The 21,174-nt window shown below is 43.6% G+C and overlaps 1 protein-coding gene across 1 annotated transcript in view; it reads left to right on the top strand.

The window, feature by feature from the left end:
- bltp1 (bridge-like lipid transfer protein family member 1) overlaps positions 1-21,174 on the top strand; it is a 50,973-nt gene that overhangs the window by 9,665 nt on the left and 20,134 nt on the right. Inside the window, exons 17-54 of the mRNA XM_087779782.1 lie at positions 865-1,049; positions 2,687-2,793; positions 3,114-3,340; positions 3,886-4,104; positions 4,338-4,475; positions 5,365-5,541; positions 6,010-6,138; positions 6,526-6,645; positions 6,878-7,191; positions 7,300-7,547; positions 7,614-7,854; positions 8,321-8,815; positions 8,881-9,154; positions 10,163-10,300; positions 10,376-10,446; positions 10,519-10,692; positions 10,774-10,894; positions 10,977-11,126; positions 11,960-12,087; positions 12,153-12,346; positions 12,632-12,832; positions 12,904-13,115; positions 13,201-13,352; positions 13,857-14,007; positions 14,067-14,219; positions 14,303-14,543; positions 14,993-15,138; positions 15,210-15,441; positions 15,524-15,673; positions 16,252-16,436; positions 16,502-16,677; positions 17,099-17,678; positions 17,985-18,183; positions 18,257-18,523; positions 19,410-19,503; positions 19,672-19,722; positions 20,140-20,346; positions 20,577-20,812. Coding sequence (XP_087635908.1) covers positions 865-1,049; positions 2,687-2,793; positions 3,114-3,340; positions 3,886-4,104; positions 4,338-4,475; positions 5,365-5,541; positions 6,010-6,138; positions 6,526-6,645; positions 6,878-7,191; positions 7,300-7,547; positions 7,614-7,854; positions 8,321-8,815; positions 8,881-9,154; positions 10,163-10,300; positions 10,376-10,446; positions 10,519-10,692; positions 10,774-10,894; positions 10,977-11,126; positions 11,960-12,087; positions 12,153-12,346; positions 12,632-12,832; positions 12,904-13,115; positions 13,201-13,352; positions 13,857-14,007; positions 14,067-14,219; positions 14,303-14,543; positions 14,993-15,138; positions 15,210-15,441; positions 15,524-15,673; positions 16,252-16,436; positions 16,502-16,677; positions 17,099-17,678; positions 17,985-18,183; positions 18,257-18,523; positions 19,410-19,503; positions 19,672-19,722; positions 20,140-20,346; positions 20,577-20,812 — 7,483 coding nt within the window. The remainder of the gene's footprint in view (positions 1-864; positions 1,050-2,686; positions 2,794-3,113; positions 3,341-3,885; positions 4,105-4,337; positions 4,476-5,364; positions 5,542-6,009; positions 6,139-6,525; positions 6,646-6,877; positions 7,192-7,299; positions 7,548-7,613; positions 7,855-8,320; positions 8,816-8,880; positions 9,155-10,162; positions 10,301-10,375; positions 10,447-10,518; positions 10,693-10,773; positions 10,895-10,976; positions 11,127-11,959; positions 12,088-12,152; positions 12,347-12,631; positions 12,833-12,903; positions 13,116-13,200; positions 13,353-13,856; positions 14,008-14,066; positions 14,220-14,302; positions 14,544-14,992; positions 15,139-15,209; positions 15,442-15,523; positions 15,674-16,251; positions 16,437-16,501; positions 16,678-17,098; positions 17,679-17,984; positions 18,184-18,256; positions 18,524-19,409; positions 19,504-19,671; positions 19,723-20,139; positions 20,347-20,576; positions 20,813-21,174) is intronic.

Genomic DNA, 21,174 nt, shown 5'->3' with positions numbered 1-21,174 from the left:
GTGAGTCAAGCTCCCATGACCGTGGATCAGGCATTATCTATAGTTGGTGTGATGGAAGAAACGCATGTTCTTGTCGCCTCATTTAGGAGAGCGTTGTTAACACTTTTTTGATGAAAACAATTGGCACTACATTACTCCTCTCTCTATCTCACTCCCTCTCAGTGAACTGATCCACGTAAACAGACACAAAAGAAGCTTACAGAAAACACATTGCATTGATTTAATGGGTGTTAAAATGAATTTCTTTAAATAATTGGTTTATTTTGAACAATTATGACTCGTCTAGTAGAACTTTCCTGCTGTTATTTTACAATATAACTAAAATGGTGAAAAAAAGAATTTACGAAATTAAGATTTCAGCCGGACAAACTATTTTTAAAGATACTAATGGGGCCTTTAAGCAAGCTCTATAGTGACCTGTCACCTGTAGTTGACGGGTAATGGATACATAGGCGGCCTGTTAGACTGCACACAGAGATTGACAAACCCAAAAGAAAAAGCAGGAAGTGAGAACGAAGAGATTTTATGGAGACGCTGACATGGCAAAACACCTGTGAAGCAAGACACACGCAATCCAGCCATCATCCTAACAGAGAAGCTGCAAACTCACTTGCAACAGAAACTTCGGTTGAAACAAACACGATTGTTAGTCATCGATGGAAGTTTGAATCAGACCAATTTGTCGTTTATTATCTGAAAATATTTTATTCTGTTTGTCTTCTGTTTGATCTGAGCCGCGTTGACTGTGGATCTTTTCCATTATTCATACCGTTGTAAACTTTTTATTTTACCCTGCTGGTTTCCCTGACACTAATAATGGTCCACGTGGGCGTATTTCAACCTCTGCGTTTTTGATCTCGCCAGGCGGAGGACACAGACATGCGATTGTCCCTGCCGGAGTGCCACCCCAGCCGCTACCCCCTGCTCACCCTCGCCAAAGACTACCAGAATGTCAAACTGCCCCCAGACATGTTTATGTCGACGGAGAATCAAGGTCCTCCCCCTCCCAAGCCCAGCAAGTCCCGGTGGAGAAACATCACCCACGCAGAGTAAGTGAAAAGATCAAACCTTTCAACTTGTGGTCGAAAGAGTGAGCTTGTTAGTGGCGTCTGGCGAATCGTGCCATCCTGAACCTGAAGCTGAATCACTGGATGAAGTTTGAATCTTAGTGGAATTTTAAGTCAAGTGAATGTATTGAAGTAATAGGTTTTTTTAATGGGCTCCGGGCTCAGGCTAAGTTTGGAGGTGGAGGTGCACGAGAAAAAAAACTATCTGACAGAATTTTGATCATATAACGAGCTGGAAAACCCGTAAACAAGCTGCTTGCTGCTGTAGACTCTACTTGTGGTTTCTTTTAAACCTTTTTTGGCCGCTTTATGCTAGGTGATGCCACTGACACTTTTTCTGTGGTGTGCATTGCAGTTGCATAGATATTTTGTTATCAAAGGGTGAAACTAAAATAATATTGCTTTATGACTCGCTTTCTAACTTTCAATGAACTCATCACTGAGTCCTTTAAGCTACATTTACCACCATCAGACATCTTTGGAATGCTCTTGATTTTGTGTTTTGTTAAATGCTTTTGTTAAATACTCATACTCATTTTCAATAGTAATATTTTTCAAGTCAACTTAACCAAGACTTCTGTTTTTAAATAAAATACCATCAAAATAGACGGTAGTAATCAATTATTTTTCTCTCTCTGCGGGCTGATAGAAAATGCCTTTCAGACCAATATAGGACCCCGACCTGGTGGTTGGAGACCACAGCTATTGAAATAATAAATCTTGGAGTAACAGGAATTTCAAATATGAAATCCTGCTGGTTATGGAGCGTAAGTTTAGGGATCACAACAATCAGTTATTATTATTATTATTATTATTATTATTATTATTATTGGATTTTGCAATGTCCGTCAGGAAGATCAACAATATTATCTAAAGCCTGTTATAAAACCAAGACTAAGTTATTATTTAATTGTATATGACTACATTGTATATTCATATCCTTAATATAAATGATATAGGAACTACTACAACAACACAATAGTATAGTATAAACAAACTTTAAATCTGTAATTTTCATTTATCTTTCCACTTATTTTGATGTTTTTAAAAAAGGACAAGAAAAAGCCCTTAAAGAACACATTATATTTAGAAATTACCAAGTCATTAAAAGTAAAAAAGCAAAACCAATAGTTGTTTTTTTTGTGATGGAAATATTTCAACATTAGTATTTCTGTACATATTGTTCTTAGTCTAAAAGTGTGTTTAAAACCAGTTGCCTGTTCGGCTTAAGTTGCGTGACGCTCCTGTACAAGTAGAACACCAGTGTCGTTTTGAATTGTTTAAGCCTGCACGGGTCAGCAGAGGTTTGACAGAGACATCGCCCTGTGGGAGAGCCACACATGCTGAGATGTATACATAAAATCTTAACACTTGGATCGTTTATAATGTATAGCTCGGACTCAAATGGAACAGCAGCTTTTCCCCAGAGAGCGACGGCGATCGAATTGTCTCAGGCTTGTTGCGCTCCCTGCTGTATAGGAATGAAGGCGAAACTCATTTGCTGGCGGCAGTAACCTTGAGCTGCACGATTCATGGAGCACACAATGAACTAGAAAATCTACTTAGAATGATGATGAAGTCAACTTTGTTGTGACCACGTGTTGCTGTCACTCCTACAGAGCCGGATGGGTGGACTGCTGGAGTGTGCCGAACTTCCTGCTCATCATCGATTACACCTGGCACCCGATTTATCCTCAGAAAGCCGACGAGCAGCTCAAACAGTCCCGTAAGCTAAGCTTAGTTTAATGCAGGGGTAGGGAACCTGGTCCAGAAAGAGCCGCAGTGGGTGCAGGTTTTTGTTCCAACCGATCAAGCATATACAGTTTAACCAATGAGGTTTCAGCTGAACAAGCAACACCAGACTGACAATCAACTGATTACACTCCTAAGACACCTGATTGGTCAAAATGTGTCCCCTTGAATGGTTGGAACGAAAACCTGCACCCACTGCGGCTCTATCTGGACCAGGTTCCCTACCCCTGGTTTAATGTCTCCTTTATATAAGAAGAGATATTCATCTCAATCCAGGACCTTCTTCTCACTCAGTGTCGGAAATGGAAGAGTCCATGCTGTCATCTCTCCGGCCGCCTGAGTCAGCTCCTCATCATGTTCCGCCTCGCTTCGCCTCCGCCTCTACCTCAGCCGCCCACAGCAGGGCACCCGCCGACCCGTCAGAGCTGCCTCCAGACAGACTTCACGTGGAGATGGAAATGTCTCCAAATTCTCAAATCATCCTCTACGGGCCTTTACTGCGAGCACTGATCTCCATCAAGGTAGGGGAGCGCGCTTCAATCTCATTATTTTTAGGGGTCATTCTAGGTAACTGGGGCCATTTCTACAACAGAAAAAGAAGATCATTAACAGTTTTTGATACATACAGTTTTTTGATATTACATTTTGACACTTTTTTAGAACAGGGGTCTCAAACTATTGGCCTGTGGTATATTTGTGTCCCCATACATGGTATTTTGCCACTTTTCGTTTATTGTCTAAGTTTTATGAGGGCAGGCAGAGAAAGGCTCTACATTTTTAAAGTCAATATATCATCATTTTTTTTATTCCAAACAAAACTAACAACAGAAAATAAGACGGCAAATCTGACGGTGAAACTTTAAATCCATTAAAAAAATTAAATGCGGAATATAAATAATAAATCCAACTTTTCAATAATGTTCAGAAAGAACTGTGGCCCCTGCAATCTGTGGACTAGTCTCCTTAAGAATGGACCTCTGGTCCCCCACAGCCAGTTGTGAGATGACCACTCTACTATCTACCATTTATAATAAATAAAACCTTTTTCTCCTCTTGACTTCCTTAGGAGAACTATTTCGGTGAAGACGACATGTACACAGACTTTGAGGAGGTGGTCACCAGCCCGGTCCTGTCCACCTCCACCTCGTCGGGCCTCGGCTGGTCCCCGCTGGGCGTGGAGGACGGCAATTGGAAAGACACCTCGAACATACATCCGCTCGACCTGCGTCCTTGGGACATCACCGTGTTCATCAACCTCTACAAAGTCCATGGCCGACTGCCAATGGTAAGACGGGCGCCGGGTTCCTTCACAGCTGGCTCGGGCATGATCAGTGATAATGGAACGCCTTTCTGAGTCGGAGTAACGACGGCAACACTACAGAGGACAATTTTAATTGTCGTATTTATTCAGCAGAGTAATCCCTGTTTGTCATTTCATTTGAAAGTACTGCAGCTCAGTAGCTTCCAGCAACTTCTTTCTTGACTATACATTATTCCACAATCACATCTTCTTTGCAGCACTGCAGCAGCGAGGGTCCCGAAGGTCCCTCTGGCTTCTTGGAGAGACTGTGTTTTGAGATGAAAAAGGGCTACAAGGAGACGAAGCTTCAGCTGCTCCTTTCACCCATTCACATCTTCGTCAGCGACAACTGTCAGGTACCACTGTCACTGTATTCTCTCCTCATGCTGCTCAGCCGGCAGAAAAATGCATCAAGTCACACAAAAATACTGATGAAGTCAAGGTGATCATGGAAAGTCTCTTCAGATTAAACTTTACTACTGTAGTCTACTCTCTTTCATTGCCTGAGGCGCTGCAAAACAAGATATTTCCGCATAATACAATTCTCAAGTAGCTGCAGGGTTTAGGTTAGTCGAAACAAAGGTGGTGTTTTCTAATGCTTGATTGCTTCACTGCAGCATTTCCTTCCTCTATGATACTGCTGAGAGTGCAGCCTCATGGCCTCCAACCTGCTTTTTTTTTAAGGTTCTTGTACTGAAATTGTAAGTCAAGATTAATATTGGGAAATGTATTTACAATATTAAAATTATGATAATTGAAATTTTATCCAATTGCTGATTATGTGCATTTAATCTTTTCAATTATTATTTATTTATTATTATTTTCCCAAAAATTCAATTCATATTTTTGTTCATGTTTTAAGTTAAAAATGTAAATAAGAAATTGTAATACAAAATAGTCAAATTAAGTAAATTCCATCAAAATATTAAAAAACAAAACGAATACAAAATGATTATTAAGCTTAATTTAATCTCGGCACCTGAATGGACCTTCCTCTTAGTTTAATTGTTTTAATTTTTTCTTCCTTTAAGGTGCTCCACCTTAATCTTAGTTACTCTCCTTAGTCACACATATTGTTTTCATGTCCCTGATCCTCATAGGTTTTCTTCCCTTTCCTTCAACATTCAACTTTCTTTGTCCGACATTTACCTTCATTTCTCCTTTTTAAAAATAGCATTTTTTTATTCGTAGCCTCCTTGAGATGCTGATGATTGATTCAAATTCATTTTTTTCGTTTGTCTTCAGCGTCCGACGGCAGATGCAGTTCTGAGAGACGGTCATCTGAGTTTATCGGGGCTGCAGATGAGGGCGCACGCCATGTTCTCAGCCCAGGGTCTCCCACTGGGCAGCGACACCCTGGAGTACGCCTGGCTCATAGACATGCAGGCCGGAGGGCTCACTGGCAGGGTCACCATTCCACAGGTGTGTGAGGAATGAACCCAGGCCAGAGATGGATGTTGCGAGGGGCAGTAAAGAACCTTTACATGATGTGAAATCTTAAAGAAAACACTACAAAGATAAATGGGGGGAAACCACAATGTTTTTAAGTCTTTGATTTAAATAATTGTATTTTTATGGACAAATACCCTAAAAAGGATAAAAATTAGGTTAAAAACATCCCAAAGCTACACTGACATATTAAGAATATAATTTCTCATAAATAAAAAAGTCAAGAAATTAAGTCTTAGAGTAAAACTAATCATCTAAATGTTTCAGCTGACAGGATTGAGGACTCACTCGGATTGGCTGATTCTATTAGTTAATCCCGAGTATCTCTTCCACCTCAGCCATTAAGCTATTCCACCAGATTTTGATCTGCCACTTAACCTTTTTAATCCAACTTGGAAGCCCCTGTTGCCTCGTCACTGAGAACACACTATGTTTGGTCAGGTGGCCAGCTTGATCGAGTGGGGGGAGACTTTTGTTTTCCAAGTGATGTCCCGCGAGTTCCAGCTGGATCAACCCAAACCCGTGGTCCTCTGCCAGCATGGAGTCGACCGGCGCACCTGCGACGCGAAGGTAAATGCTTGTGTTATTGCTCCCGTTTAGTATCGATTCTAACACTAGGAAAAAAAAGATTACAACGAGTAGAAAGCAAATGAAGACATTTATACTGTGTGACTGCTTTTGAGCTTCAAACGTTGGTGTTATAGTGATTTTTCTAAAATTTGATGGATCAATGCAAAGAATCAAACGACAACCACAGACAATAGATTCCAATAAAAGCAAATGTCAAACACTAAGTGGCTCGGGGTGAAGAAAGGGTGTGTTTTGAAAGTCCCAAAATCCCTCATTAGTTCAACTGAGTCCACTGAGACTTTATCAAAGTGTGCGGAAAGAATAAACTTCATTTTCTCCACAACTTCTGGAACTTTCGGTCTCTAAAAGGTTTATTTGTCTTCTCAGCTGAGCTGCCTGCCGAGTCACTGTCGCACCTCCGAGGAGCTCAAGTACACCATGACCCGTCTGGCAGTTGATGGAGTGGACCTGTTTGTTGTGGAGCACGGCTGCGCTGCCAGTGTCAAGGTAACCAATCTTTTTTTTCTTTTTTTAACATCGGCTGCTGTCACAAAAGGTTCTCTCTATGTGAAATTTATTTAAAAAGATAACTTTCCCTGTCGTAACATTGTCCTCAATTTCCTTACATATTATACACAATATATATTTATTTCATCTGTAAAATCTTAGCCAGTAAAGACAGATTTGAATCAAGAGTTTTTGAGTTATTTACATTAATCTTTTGTTGCATCTTACCCAGACTGGTATCATCCGAGTTGCCAACTGCAACCTGCACAACCAGGCTGTGGGCGAGGGCATCAGCGCTGTGATGCAGGACATAAACATTCGGCAGTATATTGAGCAGCAGCAGCACAGCGAGGCGTCACGACTGCAGCCAGCTGGGCAGGGTCAAGGGTCAGGTCAGCCACCTCTGCTGCGACGCTCAGTGTGGCTGGAGGCCGGCTCGGTCAACCTGAACCTCATCACCGCCGACATCGCCCTGGCCGCCGACCACTCGGCCAAATGTGAGGTCCAGAGGCACTTTTTGGAAACACACGACGCGCAGACCAAAAGGTAGGAACACAGACTGATCAGATGGAGCTTTTGTTTACTTGGATAATGATAACATATAAAAAATAAAAGCTCAACAGAATGAAACAATGTGGCTTTTTTTCTACTCAGACTCTGGTTTCTGTGGCCCGAGGAACCCAGTCGCAACAAGCGCAACAGGAACCGCTGCGGCTGCCTCGGAGGCTGCAGGTTCTTTGGAGGAACAAACATGGGTCTGGACTACTTCAAGCTCGAGGAACTCACCCCCTCCACCTCGTCTGCCTTCGCCTCCACCGCCATTGAGTCCGACATGTGTTACGGTCAATCTCTGCTTCATCCTGCCGAGTGGATCATCACCAAGGAGATTCCCAAAGTGGACGGTAGAGACTTTTGTAGCTTTCTGGAGGTGAACTATTTTCTTTAAACGCTTCTTTTTTTTTCCTCAGGGAGAGTTGTCGGACTAAAAACGGAAATGCACTCCCCGTGCATTCCACCAGAGGTGCCAGAGAGGCGCGGTCAGCAGCACCTGAGTCTCCAGGTGCCCCACTGCTCCCACAGCTCTGTGTCCTCCTCAGAGGACAACAGCACCTCTAGTGCTGCGCTGCCTCTGCTGGCCAGAGAGCGGGACAGTCCCTCTCCCAGCACCGAGGAGAGGATGTTCCCCATGAACGGCAAAAGTCCTGCAGAGTGAGTCAAAAACTTTATTTTTAATTCTTTGAATAAAGGTAGTGAGGGAAAATTGAAGATCTAGTTTATCAATTTTACAAAACCACACGTATTGACATGTAAATGTTTGTGTTTAAATCATTGCCTGGTTTAAGCTGTTACTTACCAGGTTTTACCGATAAGCCTCCAGGAAGAACACTTACCTTTCTGGGCTTTATTTAAGACCTCTGTGATTTACTTCAAGTCTGTGTTTTTCTGCTTTTTAACTTTGTTCTTGTCTGTCGGATAATGAATAACCTATGGAGTGTAAAGATGCGACCAAATCAGAAAGAAATCAGACAAACTATAACAATGTTTGGCATTAATCTCTCCTTGCCCAAGAAAAATGATTGTGACTTTGAAACCATATTCGATGTCTGAGTTTCACCACTAAGGCAGGTTCCTAACACGACACTTACTCATTATTGATTTCCCTTGTCTGTCCCAGCACTCTCGGTGACGTCCCAGAGATCTCGCCCGTCTCCCCAAACGGCTCCCAGGATCGCTCGTCTGTTCGTTCCCCCCTCTGCTCCCCTCTCAAGCGCCAGTCCTCGGTTCAATCGGGACGCCTCGGCAGCACAAAGAGCCTGTCCGCCGCCGTCTTCACCGCCGACAAGCCGCCACCGGCGCTACCCAGCGGGGTCCAGTTCAGCGGCGAGGTCTCGCGCAGTGACGAGAACGTCTTGGATTCGCCTCGTCAACGCAGGAGCTACGGATCCTTTCCCTTCACGCCCTCAGCGGACTCCAACACCTTTCATCAGTATCGCTCCGCCGACTCCAGCATGTCGGTGGCGGACAGTGAAGCCTACTTCTCTGCCACTGAGGACTTTGAACCCATCAGCAGCGCCGACGAGGGTCCCGGGACGTATCCCGGTCGCAAAAAGAAGAGGAGGCAACAGATGCAGCAGCCTCAACAACCGCCTTACTACATGGAGAACTACAGGTCAGTCAACTTGCTTTCAGTCTAACTGTTGGAATCTCTTTCAACCAAACTTTTTTTTGATGCAGCCGGAACTCAATCTACCACAGTGTCGAAGGACCACTCACCTACGTTCTCAACGGCGAGCTTATTACAGAGCCTCGCCCCCTGCCTATGCCGCCCATGCTGCCCCCGCTACCTCCACAGCCGCTGCCCAGCCACATCTCTCAGGCCTCCTTCGTCTCAGCTCTGGCCATGGAGGAGGAAAGCTCGGTGGAGGCGGAGAAGACTGCCGAGCCAGGACCTGTTACCCGACAACCTCACGTCATGGCCTGCTACCAGAGCTACCTGGCCCACTATCAGGTGAGACATTAATCCTTTATAGGACTTTTGCTACTTGTCTCTTTTAATTAATTGTTTACTTGCACAATTATAAAAACATACAATTACAGTTTAACAAAAGAGACTGAAAATTAGGTAGATACCCACAATAGGTTTATTTTTAAGCCTCACATATACTGTAAAAACAACTGCGCATTTCTGGTATATACATACAAGAATGGGATCCAAAAGACGAATCAATACAAGGTATTAGAAAAGGGCAGTATCATATCGTTGCTGTCCGATAAAATAATGTATCATGTTTTTTTTTCCCAAGAGCATAAAAAAATATAAACTACAGCATACATATTAAAATCGTGAATAACTATTAACTAGGTCAGAACTTTAACACAGATTTATAGTTAGACTTTACCTTGCTGGTGAATGAAATAGGATACCAGCAAGTGTTGACCACGCCGTGAGAATGACTTAATGATAAAACGTGTATCCCTGGGCAACAAATACTGCTTGTTACCAGGAAGGATTGATTGAAAAATTTGTGAATCTTAAAAAAAAAGTTTTTTTTTATCCAACAGTGATTAAATGGAACAATGTGTTCATTCTTGGTTAAGAGAAACAGTTAGTAAATAAATGGATATAATTGTTCCATAACTGTGCTCATCTGTATCTTAATGAGACCGTCTATGAGATGTATGGTACAAAGATATTAAGATATAAGATATAATAAGATATTTCTATTGAAATATTGATAACCTTAGGAGTACAAATGTAAAAAATGTTGCAAGTCTGTAGTCCTTGGTAAATTTTTGAACAATGTTTATATTAAATTATATTAATGTTTGGAAAATTCTAACAAAGTTTCTGAAGTAACTATATTTTCTAGAAATATGTGGGGAAATGCTATTTTATTTTATTTAGTTGTCTCAAAATGTCATGTGACAGATATTAAAGATGCTAAAAGTTATTTATTCATTTAGCACCAAAAAAACAATTAATTATAAAACTGTTTCAATCTTTACTTACTGCTAGGTATCCAACTGGTCTGTCAAACAGCCCACCAACAAGAGAACCTCAAAGTCTTCCCTACATCGCCCCCTGGACCTGGACACGCCCACAAGCGAAGAGAGCTCCAGCTCCTTCGACCAGCTCTCCGTTCCGAGCTTCAAGGTCTGGTCTAGTCCTTTCTCGATTGTTCCCTCGTGCCTCTCACTCCAGCACTTAAGTTTCTCGTCATGTTTTCAGGTGGTGAAGCAGGGTCTCTCTGCCAGCTCTCTGCTGGATAGAGGTGATCAGCTGATGGGGGACACTAACAGGTATCAAACATTACTCCTCGTATAGATGTATTTGAAGCGATGATGCCATGAAATGATTTGCGTCTCCCTCAGTACGCCCTACACGCCGCTGGATAAGAGGGCGATGGACAACACGGATGAAGACACGGCGACAGACGACTGGACTCACGATCAACCGTTGGCTCAGACCAGAACAACCGCCATCGTGGAAGTGAAGGGAGCGATCAATGTGGTGCTCACCCCCCTCGTGGCCGAGTCCCTGGACAGGTTAGAAATCCCTTTCTAGTGCTACTTTGACTTTTCCTGGTTCCAGTTGTTGTTTGTGATAACAAAAATGTTTGCCTTCAGGTACATCGATTCGATGGTTCATTTTGTAAGCGTCCGTCAACCTGCAGCCATTCTCGATGACCTCCACGGCAAAGTGCTTAATGAGGCGTACCAGATCAGCAAGTCCACCGTCACGGAGTCTGTAAGTGAAAAACAAACATTCTTCATAAGTTTTTCCTTTTTTATAGCATCTGCCAGCGTTAATTGTTTTCATCCCGTCGCAGAGCCAAGCAGGCAAGCAGGAGCACAAGCTTTCCAAGACCGAGGGCACGACCCCTGGCTCCCTCAACATCTCCCACGGCCAGACTGACCTGTCCGTCAAACCGGATAATGTGAAAATCAAGGGCCTCCAGGCCAACGTGTCCATCCCCAAGGTGAGACCCGTGACCCTGGATAATGAGTCTTTCGGAAAGTGTGCCCTTTACCAAAAGAGGTTCAGCAGCTAAAAAGTGGACGTTTGCGGAGCTTCAATTAAAAGTTGGAACACAATGTAGTCAGAGTTTTGTCTTGAATATTAAGCTTTTAGCAGACAGGAAAGCACTAAACCCTCAGAAGTCTCCCTTCAAGGTCAAAGTGACTTGGTTTGTTCTCAAATAGTGCAGTGGATCAATGATTTCCTTTAATCAATATTGCTGTGACGGCATTCTGCTTTTTATCCGTAGTAAACAACTGCGAATTGTTTAAAGAATAAGTGGAATTTGTATAACTTGTCAGGGTCATAGATTGAATCTGAATGTACTGGTCGTCTTGTACAACTGATACATAATTAGTGATTTTTATTTAACTGCGATACTCGTTACAAACCTTGTAATAGTTGATTTAAATATAGTTTATTTTCTAACATATATATAACTATATATATATAAAATGTAGTTGTTCATTAAACATTGCCTTTTTTGTTTTAATTGTAATGGTTTCATTGTTTAAAATATTTACTTTATGATAGTATTTTTTAAACTCTATTGTTTATCTAATATTTTGTATTTAGCTGGTTTATTTTAGATTGATTTGCTTTTTTTTAACCATTTTATTTTCATGATAAACAATTTTGAATTTATATTATTTTCTTATTTGTCTATATTCCTTAATTAAAATTTCCCGACATTTTATGTAAAAAAAAACAAAAAAATGTTTTTAAGTTTTACTTTGTGTTTCTGTTACAGTACATTTGTCCTCTGGGGACTAACTTTGTCATTTGTTCTTCCAGGTGAACCTGTGTCTCCTGCAGGCCTCCGTAGAGGAGGGGTCTCCATCCTGTTCCAATAAAAGTGTCACGCACGTCTCTCTCGTCGCCCTTTGCTTCGACCGGATTGCCACACAGTTCAGGATGAACAGGTAACGTTTTGACTCATAAAATCTGATGATTTGATTCTCATAACTTTAAATATTTTTTTTACCAGGGGTATTGTGGAGGAGAACCCTAACACCACAGAACAAGGTCGTCCCTCTGTGATGGACGCTTCTGCCAACAAAATGCAGCCGCAGTCGTCCGGCTCGCTTCGTTCCAACGCTGGCATTGAGAAAGGCAAAGAAATCGCTGCGAGATTAAACATCCACCGGATCCACAGTCAGCTGAGGGGCCTGGACTCCACAGGTGAGTTCTCACTGACCATTGTTTTTAGGGTTTGATAGAATATGATGTACTTTTTGCTATATTACTTTAAATACCCTTTACACTCTGATTGTAGCTAACTTATGGAACACTATTTTGGAACACACATTTAATTTAGCCTTCAGTGGCGCACATGGTTCTTAAAAAAATAGCAACCCATTTAGAATAATAGGTTGGTGGGTTTTAATCAAACCCATATTCCACTTGTGGATTGAAGCTTGTTCCAAACATGTACCCCACTTTGAAGTCTCTCATCATCTTCTCCAGACATTGGTACGTGTGCCATCACTGCCATCCCCTTCGAGAAGTCCAAAGTTTTATTTGGACTTGAGGAAATTGAGGAGTTTTCAATGGTGGATGAGACGGACAGTGGTGCTGCGTCGGGGGATCTGGGCCGCTCCTCCACATTCCTGGAGAAGTGGGGCTGGATTATGTTTGAATGCGGGATTGAGAACCTCACAGTGAAAGGTAAGGGCGCCCCAAAAACGCTGTTTTTTTGACAGGTGATTTCATATTTAACCTGGGGTTCGTTACTAAAGGTGGCCGTCAGTCGGGAGCTCTGCTTTATAATGCCTTCGGGGTGATGGGGAACTCGGACGCCGCGGGAAAGACCGGCACGTCCAAGTCTAATGGATCTTCCAGCTCCAAAACTGGCAGCGGCTACAGCACGGACGTTTCAGACGACAACCTGTCTCACGATGACGCCAGCCGCTCCGACGATGCCAATGAAAATTCAGACTCAGACGATCAGGTAAGAAACTATCATCAAAGACTACACAAATATCGCCTCAATGTATTTATTTTCAACATTTGGTGAAATAATCGTTTCCGTGCAGGATGAAGGGGTGGAATCGGACGACCTGAAGAAAGACCTCCCTCTCATGCCTCCTCCGCCAGACTCCAGCAGCATGAAGCTCACCATCAGAGAGATCTGGTTCAGTTTCGCGGCACCTACCAACGTACGCTCCCCTTCACAGGCCATCTCCAGGTAAAATTCATCACCAATCCTTATTCATTCAATTATAAAACGCATCTTTTGGATGTATATTTGGAAAAGTAATAAATGATCCCAAATAAAACCATTTTGGTTTTGTTTTTTTTTGCCTCTGACAACAGTCCTAGTGAATAATGGGGTTCTTTTGTCCTCTTTTTCAAAGTGGAACTTACTTGAAGATTCAGCATTTTCTTCACTTGCATCTAAGTGCTTCTTGGCTCCGATCTTGTTTGAATGAATCTTACTCACTCCTTTACAGCAGATTATTACCTTCTTGGCAGCTGTACGCTTGGACAACCTTTCGTGCTTTTGTACTATTAATAACCCAGCAACTTTTATTAGTTTAGAACTGAGTTTTGAGCAGGATGTGCTGCGGCTAGTTGAATAGCATCACTTTAGGTCCATTTAGAGAATTATTTCTGTATTTTAGTAATCTCAATTTTAGAAACCTTCCATTAAACAATATATCAAACTTTTTTTTGTGTGCTTCTTTCACAGGCAATTGAATCTCCTGAGCACTGCCACACCAGCCATTGGAGCCTGGCTGGTTCCTATCGATCAGCTGAAATCCTCTTTACGCAAACTGGACATGGAGGGCACTCTGAGGGTGTGCGCAGTCATGGGGTGTATAATGACCGAAGCCCTTGAGGTAATCAACCTGCACCTAAAGAGTTTTGAACTCCAGTTTACTCTGTGCTTATCTCGCAGAAAAAGAGCATCCACATCCCGATCCGGAGCAAGTACAACCGCGTGACCAAACGAGCCCGCTACCTCCACGAGAACCCGTCCTGTATGCTCTGCAACATCCTGCACCGATACCTGCAGCAGGCCGACTACTCTGTCATCGAAGAGGCCACCATGGTTCGTACCTTCAGCGTCACTTAATCAACCTAAGTGCTGCCGAGTGCTCTTGGCCCCCAGTCAACACTCTCCTCTCTTGGCAGAACGACGGCGTCCCGGCTCTCGTCACTCTGAAAAAGGGCCTGGTGGCTCTTGCCAGGCAGTGGATGAAATTCATCGTGGTCACTCAGGGCTTTAAAGCCATCGGGCTGATGCGGCCCAATCAGCTCGCCAAACCCAAAGAGCCCACGCTGAACCTGGCAGAGACCATCCTGGGTCTGGACAACGGTGCCGCACTGCAGAGCGACACAAGTGCTGATGGAGCAGAATTTGAATATGACGCAGGTGGGACAAGTACTGAAGCAAAGCCTTATGGGAGCAGAGACTTTCTTAACACTTTATTAAAGCAAATTTAAATTACGGGGTTAAAACTAGCAGGGGTTTAAGACGATTCATTTAGATCTGCAGTTATTTCAGTTCAACACAAAATGAACAACTTCTTCAAGGCCTTCAGGAAAATTACTTGAATGGACACTAGCTTAACTCATGATCTATAAAACATAAAAAAAGAAAACTTGGTACTGAAAAAAGTGTAGTTCAGATATCAGTATCAGAGTCAAGGTCTGTCTATCAAAACGGGTATCTTAAATATTTATAACGATATCCAGCCGTAGCTCAAGGCCAATCATTGAGGTTTTATTTAACTCTTATGATACTTTTTATTTAATGCTGATTCTTGTTATGGTGGTTTTTATTTTATTTTCCCGGAGTTTAACTTGATGGAATTTGTGAAGCCACAGTGAGCGAACACACCATGCTGCTGGAGGGAGCATCCAACCGTCCGCCGCCGAAGGAGGCGACCGGACCGGTCAGCGGAGTGGAGATCATGAGGAAACTCTCCAAATCTCACACTCAGCACGAGTCGGCAATGAGAATCAAGGTGAGCGAGAGTCCTGGTGTACGACCCTGGAACTAAACAAAGCTCATTGTGGTTCTTCTGCGCTCCTCCAGGGCTCCCATCCCTACCAGTCTTTGAGCTACACCAGCGGCGACACGGCAGCCGACTCGCCCGCCCACGTGAGTCGGGTCGGACTTCCCGTGAAGGACAGCCCCAGGAAGGAGAGTCTGCTGAGCAACCTGACGGGAAGCTTTCGCAGTCTTCACAACCTGCTGGAAGGAACGCCACAGAGAAACCAGCCGCCAGCATCTGCAGCGCCCAAGACAAGCTCACTCACGCGCACAGGTATTTTTATTATTGTGGAAAAAACTAGTTTTAAAGTATATTTTAAATCATAACTGACTTTTATTCCTTTCCTGTCTTTCAGGGACAGAAATGCTGACGGAGCACCCACTTCTTTCTGAGCCGTCCTCCGTTAGCTTTTACAACTGGATGTCCAACGCTGTGGGTAACAGAGGCGGCTCCGCTGTGCAGGACTCTCCTTTGACACGCTCCCAGCACAACAGCCTGCAGACAGGTCAGTCTGCTTCATCATCTTCTTTCCAAGTCGCCTTTTTTTTTTCTTTAAAAAAATTAAAGTTTTCTCTCAACGCTGCTGCTCTTTAAGACCCGCTGGATTCTCCCTGCAACGATTATCGCTACCATTCTTTGTCCAGCATTCACAGTCCAGACGGAGGTCAGGGATTGTCTCGGTGTCGTGTTGATGGTGGAGTCCAGTAGTCGCTTTAGGTCCCCTTTCTAGTTAGATCTTAGTCAGTGTCCTCTGATAGATGTGATCGATCCTGTATTGAATTGTATTCGTGTAAGGGTTAATATATTTTTTAGTTAAATTCAAATGTTAACTCACCTGGAACATGTGAACACCATCGTGCCAGGTTCGTAACAGTACCAATAAAAGTAAGTGCTCTGTAAACCAGGATCAAGAAAGGTATATTTAAACTTGTAAGGTTCAATTTATGTCCTCTGTGTGGTTCTGTTTTAACACACTGTCGCAATTCTATAAAGCTAAATGTTTCCCAGAGCGGAAGTAACGTTCTCCTGCAGCACTCTGCAATTGTTTATCGTCCTGGTGTAACCCGTGCGATGTCTCCTTAGGCGGGACGTGTAACCTGCCCACCATCCCCTCGGCGTCCGACTTCAACACGGTTCTCTCCAGCGACCAGAACACTCTGGACGGGACACAGTCGCAGCACTCTCAGCACAGCACCAGCCAGGACGACCTGGCCGACATCGAGGAGGGGAACCAGTGTCCGGCGGCGGTGCAGCTGGCCGACGCTCAGGTGTGACATTTGAAACAACCGTAGAATTATCTCGGTCCTCAACTTGTACGTTTCACCTCTTCAAGGTTGTTTTCAAGCCCTTGCTGAACTACACCGGCATCCAGGCTCAGGACACCACCCCGCTGAGTTACAAGATGTATTTCGGGGAGCACCTGTCATTCTCGGGAACCCTGGAGTGCCTCCGTGCCGACATCGTGGACTCGGACGCGTCCAAGGAACGCAAGAACAAACGATCCAGAAGGTAAATCTTATTACTGACGCCAAGATGCATATGGTGTGAAAGTGTTATGGATAGATTTATCATTTTAATGCAGGATTAAGGGATGTTTTGAATGTTTCATTCTTCACTTGTTTTGGTTTCTTTCTTGGTAGCAAAAAAACAGAAAAAGTTGACTTTATAGAAATCTCATTACTGAAATAAATGAAAAGTTTTTCGTAAATGGATGTTTTATGAGTGGTTGTTCTAATATGTATTAAATCAGATGCATATAATATACATCTATGAAAAAGAAGCCAATCCCTAAAGGCATTAATATCATGTATCAAATTCAATTATAGATATAAATATGATTATGTAGATTCCAAGGTTATTGTACACTGGTAATTATTGATGAATGATTTGCACCAATTTAATCTTAACAAACCTTATGTGGGACTCTCAGGCAGGGGATGGTGAACCTCCCTCCCCTCGAGTTCAAACCTGCTCTGCTGATCGAGACCTTCAGCCTGAACGCGGTCGTGATGGAGAAATCCACCAGCGCCCCACAGGGACCCACCGCCGCGCCGCTCTCCTTCCACGACCTCAACCGCCGCCACTACAACACGTTCCACTGCGACTTCACCACCGCCTGCCAGTCCATCAGCCAGCGCGTGGACATGGCCCTGGTCCGCCTCATCCACCAGTTCAGCACCATGATCGACGACATCAAAGCCACTCAGACCGACATCAAGCTGAGCCGCTACACCGCCGGCTCCGCCTCCCCGACGCCCACCTTCAAAGCCCGGCCGTACCGCCATTTCAGGTCGTCGGACTTCAGTCGCAGCTCGCGGGGAAGCCTCAACGGGGGGACGCGGAGCGGGACGCAGACGCTGAAGAGCAAGAGAGGTGTGGGTGCCGGAGCAGGAGGAGGCGTCGCTGGTGTTCTCCCGCCCAACGGACCTCCGTCCGGCATGGACACTTTGGGGAGGAGGGAGCCAAGAGGACGCACTTCACTTGGACGCTCCGAGAGACGAACATCAAAGGTATTAGAAGTTAATCAGTCAGGGATTTTAAATAGACCTGAGTAAAAGCTAAATTGCAGTAAAATTGTAAGATTATAAGTACACAAACTACAAAGATACAGTCACAATGTTATTGTAGTTTATTACCTTACACCTCAAATGCATCTCTGATATGAGACACTGCTGATCCGACAAGAAATCGCAAGGCACCAATGCTGCTGCATCAAGTACTCTCCAGCTTTTAGTCGAACCAATCTGACCCGACAATCTGCATCTTGGCATTTAATGTATCTATAAACGCACAAACTCTCTCGCTAAAACCTGCAGGTGTCGAGGAAAGGGTCCCGTGACGTGGCCGACCACATGGCCAACCAGATGGACGACTCGGACTCCATCACAGTGTCGGAGCAGAGCGAGCCGTCGGCGGAGTGTTGGCAAAACATGTACAAGCTTCTCAACTTCTACTCGCTCATCTCCGATCCCACCGGCATCCTGGAGAAGAGCTCCCCGGAGAACTGTCTTCCAGGTGAAAATTAAATCGATTAGCTTAAGGTCATCAATTCAAGACAAACCGTGCTAAACTTCTCGCTCACCTGCAGAAGCTGTGCGTCGGCCGTCGGAGCCGCTGTGTAAGGTGATCTTCGAGAACGAGCAGCAGCAGGAGCCCGCCACGCCCAACAAGCCGCTCGGCGCCGGCGGGCGGCGTCGCAGCTTGGTGAGCTCAGAGCCGCACCACGTCACCCTCATCGTGTTTGGCATCGGCATGGTGAACCGCACCCACCTGGAGGCCGACATCGGCGGGCTCACCATGGAGGCCGAGCTGAAGAAGATCCACGGAAGTTTCACTTTGAAGGAGAAGATGAAAGGTGAGATTCTTGTTTGAAGAATCGGTATTAACCTGCAGATGTATGTATATTAACATGAGTATAAAAATGCAAACCCAGGTCATGCCAGAGACAGAAAGAGAGACATGTCAGCAATTGCGTCTTTTCTCCAATAAGCTTCTCTACTGCTCTTTAATAAATAGCTGTATGAAGTGTGTTAAGTGTTAAAATGGAATAAAGGTAAATTTAAACCGAAATCAATCACATGTTTGGTTTCTCAGACTAGTTTCGCAAATGGCTGGCAGAAGTTTTGAGTGACATTTGATGCTGTAAAGAGCAGACATGTCCTGCAGAATCAAACGAGGTCAGAGCGTGGGATGTGGAAAACTGAGAGCAGATCAGAAAAAGATTTATCACATTTTGTTTGGAAATACATGTCAAAGCAAAAAAAAGTGTTCATAAGCCTTTGCTTATCTTGGGGTGGACATTTTTTGTTGCTTGATTATTCAAAATGTATTTGATTTGATTTCTGACACTGAAGCTAAGCAGAGATGGTTCATATTTGATCCTTTGATCTAGTGAAACACTAAAACTAAGATTCATCTGATTAAAAAAAAAACAAAAAAAACATTCAGTTAGAAAAGAAAAGCCTCAGAATTTACAGTGAAATATCCACAAAACATTAAACTGCAAAATAAAAACTCCAACTTGTGCAGAAACAACGGCTGCAAGTCAATAAGAATTGACCTCTGGTGGCCCCTGAACCAGTCGAGTCTGAAACCTTAAACCTCCTTCACTGATATAAAGGAAAATAAATTTGACGTCTCACCTAAAAGTGGCTAAAATAACAATTTTCCTTTCAGGACGAAGACTTGAATTGTAGCAGCGTGTTTTAATATTTTTGTCTCCAATAATCCATTCCCTGCAGATATCCTGCACCAGAAAATGACAGAAACCTGCGCATCAGCTCATATAGGAGGAGTCAACATCGTTCTGCTGGAGGGAATCACACCTGATATCCAGTACGTCTCACATCTTGTCACACTTTAATTTACTGAGAACTCACCTGCTAAAGAGTTTCTCACTCAATCCGTAAGGTGTTGAAAAGTTTCACATCTCACTGTTTCACACTCTTTCTCTCTTTCTCCTGCTTTTCTTTCTCTTCCGCCTTCTTTTTACTTTCTGCATAGACTGGAGGATTTCCCAACTTCTCCCACCAGCACAGCTAAACAAGAGTTTCTGTATGTTTAAGAGACTTTTAAGAGCTACATATTCATCCATCTGTCTGGTGTCAACAACATGTGTTCTTTGAACAAAGTTGTAATCTCCTCGAAATACAAAATCTTTGCTGAAATTAAGATATCAGACCTAGGTGTTGATATTTCTACCAAAGATGTCTTACTACAAATCATATATCTAAGGCACCTGTTAAAAAAAAACAACCTGATTCTGTCATGTTATTTTGGTTCTTGTGGTGTTAAATCCACCCCCTCTGTCACTCATGGTGAACTTCATTCTCCTGTCAGCTCAACACCGATTCATTCCGCTCCGTGTCTCTGTCATGAGCCCGGATGTCTCATTGCCACTCCATCATGTGTTCTTGTCGCCTGCACCCCCCCCAAAAAAATCGAAATTGACTTCTTATCCTTGTTTCGCAGAACCGTGGTGAAGTGCAACATCGCGAAGTCTCAGGCCCTGTACAGCGCCCAGCGAGGCCTGAAGACCAACAACGCCGCCGTCTTTAAAGTGGGAGCCATCATGATCAACATCCCACAACACCCGGCCACGCTGCACAGCATGATGGTCCGCAGCTCCCACCAGCTCTCCAAGCAGATCTCAGACCTCATCCGACAGCCTTCCAATGTGTACGTCCGCTTCATATCCATTTTTAGATCGCTCCTTTTAGTGTTTGAGGGAAAATATTCAAGGATATTTAAGGGTAAATAGTTAAGTTCTGTTTCTTAGCCCCAGATACCCTGTAGCAGTTGACCTAGAAAAAGACTTAAATATCCAGGTTCATTACAAAAGTCCTCCTGACTGTTCATCACAGTCAAAACTACAGAACGATCTGACAGGCAATCGTCTCCTCCCGCAGACAACCACCCAACAGGGAGGACACGCCCACGCCGCAGCCCTCCGACAAAGCGCCCAGCATCAATCAGACTCCGGTCGAGGCCAACGAGTTCCCCCAGCTGCCCGAGGGTCTGGAGAAGAAGCCCATCGTCCTCAAGTTCAGCGCCATGATGGATGGCATCACCATCGGGGCGGCCCTGCTGCCCTCGCTTAAAGCCGAGTATAAGATGGGCCGGATGAAGAGCCACGGCATGACAGGTGGGATCACGAGGGGGAAGTTGTGAAGAAGTTTTGTTAAGAAAATGGTGAAGATGCAAGCCTGGATGTTGCAACTTTATAAATCAAGAATTTAGAAACTTAAGTTATCAATTATATACACTTTATATTATAGAAAATGACTTCAAACTTACTTTAGAACTAAAATTATGAATTGTATTCAGTATATATTTTATATTACAAAAAATATGTATATGAATTAGATTAGTTGGACTTCAATTAATCGCTCTGGAATTGATACAGATTTAAATAATGTAAATATGGAATATTGTATTATATTATTTTCTAGAAAAAACATCAACTTGTTTTTTTGTATATTAATAAAGAATAAAAAAGTTTTTTGA

This window comes from Callionymus lyra, chromosome 18 (assembly GCF_982586985.1).
Source record: "Callionymus lyra chromosome 18, fCalLyr1.hap1.1, whole genome shotgun sequence".
Classification (NCBI taxonomy): Eukaryota; Metazoa; Chordata; class Actinopteri; order Syngnathiformes; family Callionymidae; genus Callionymus; species Callionymus lyra.
Note: the sequence above shows the minus strand (reverse complement) of the source record. Positions and strands in the feature narration are given on the sequence as shown.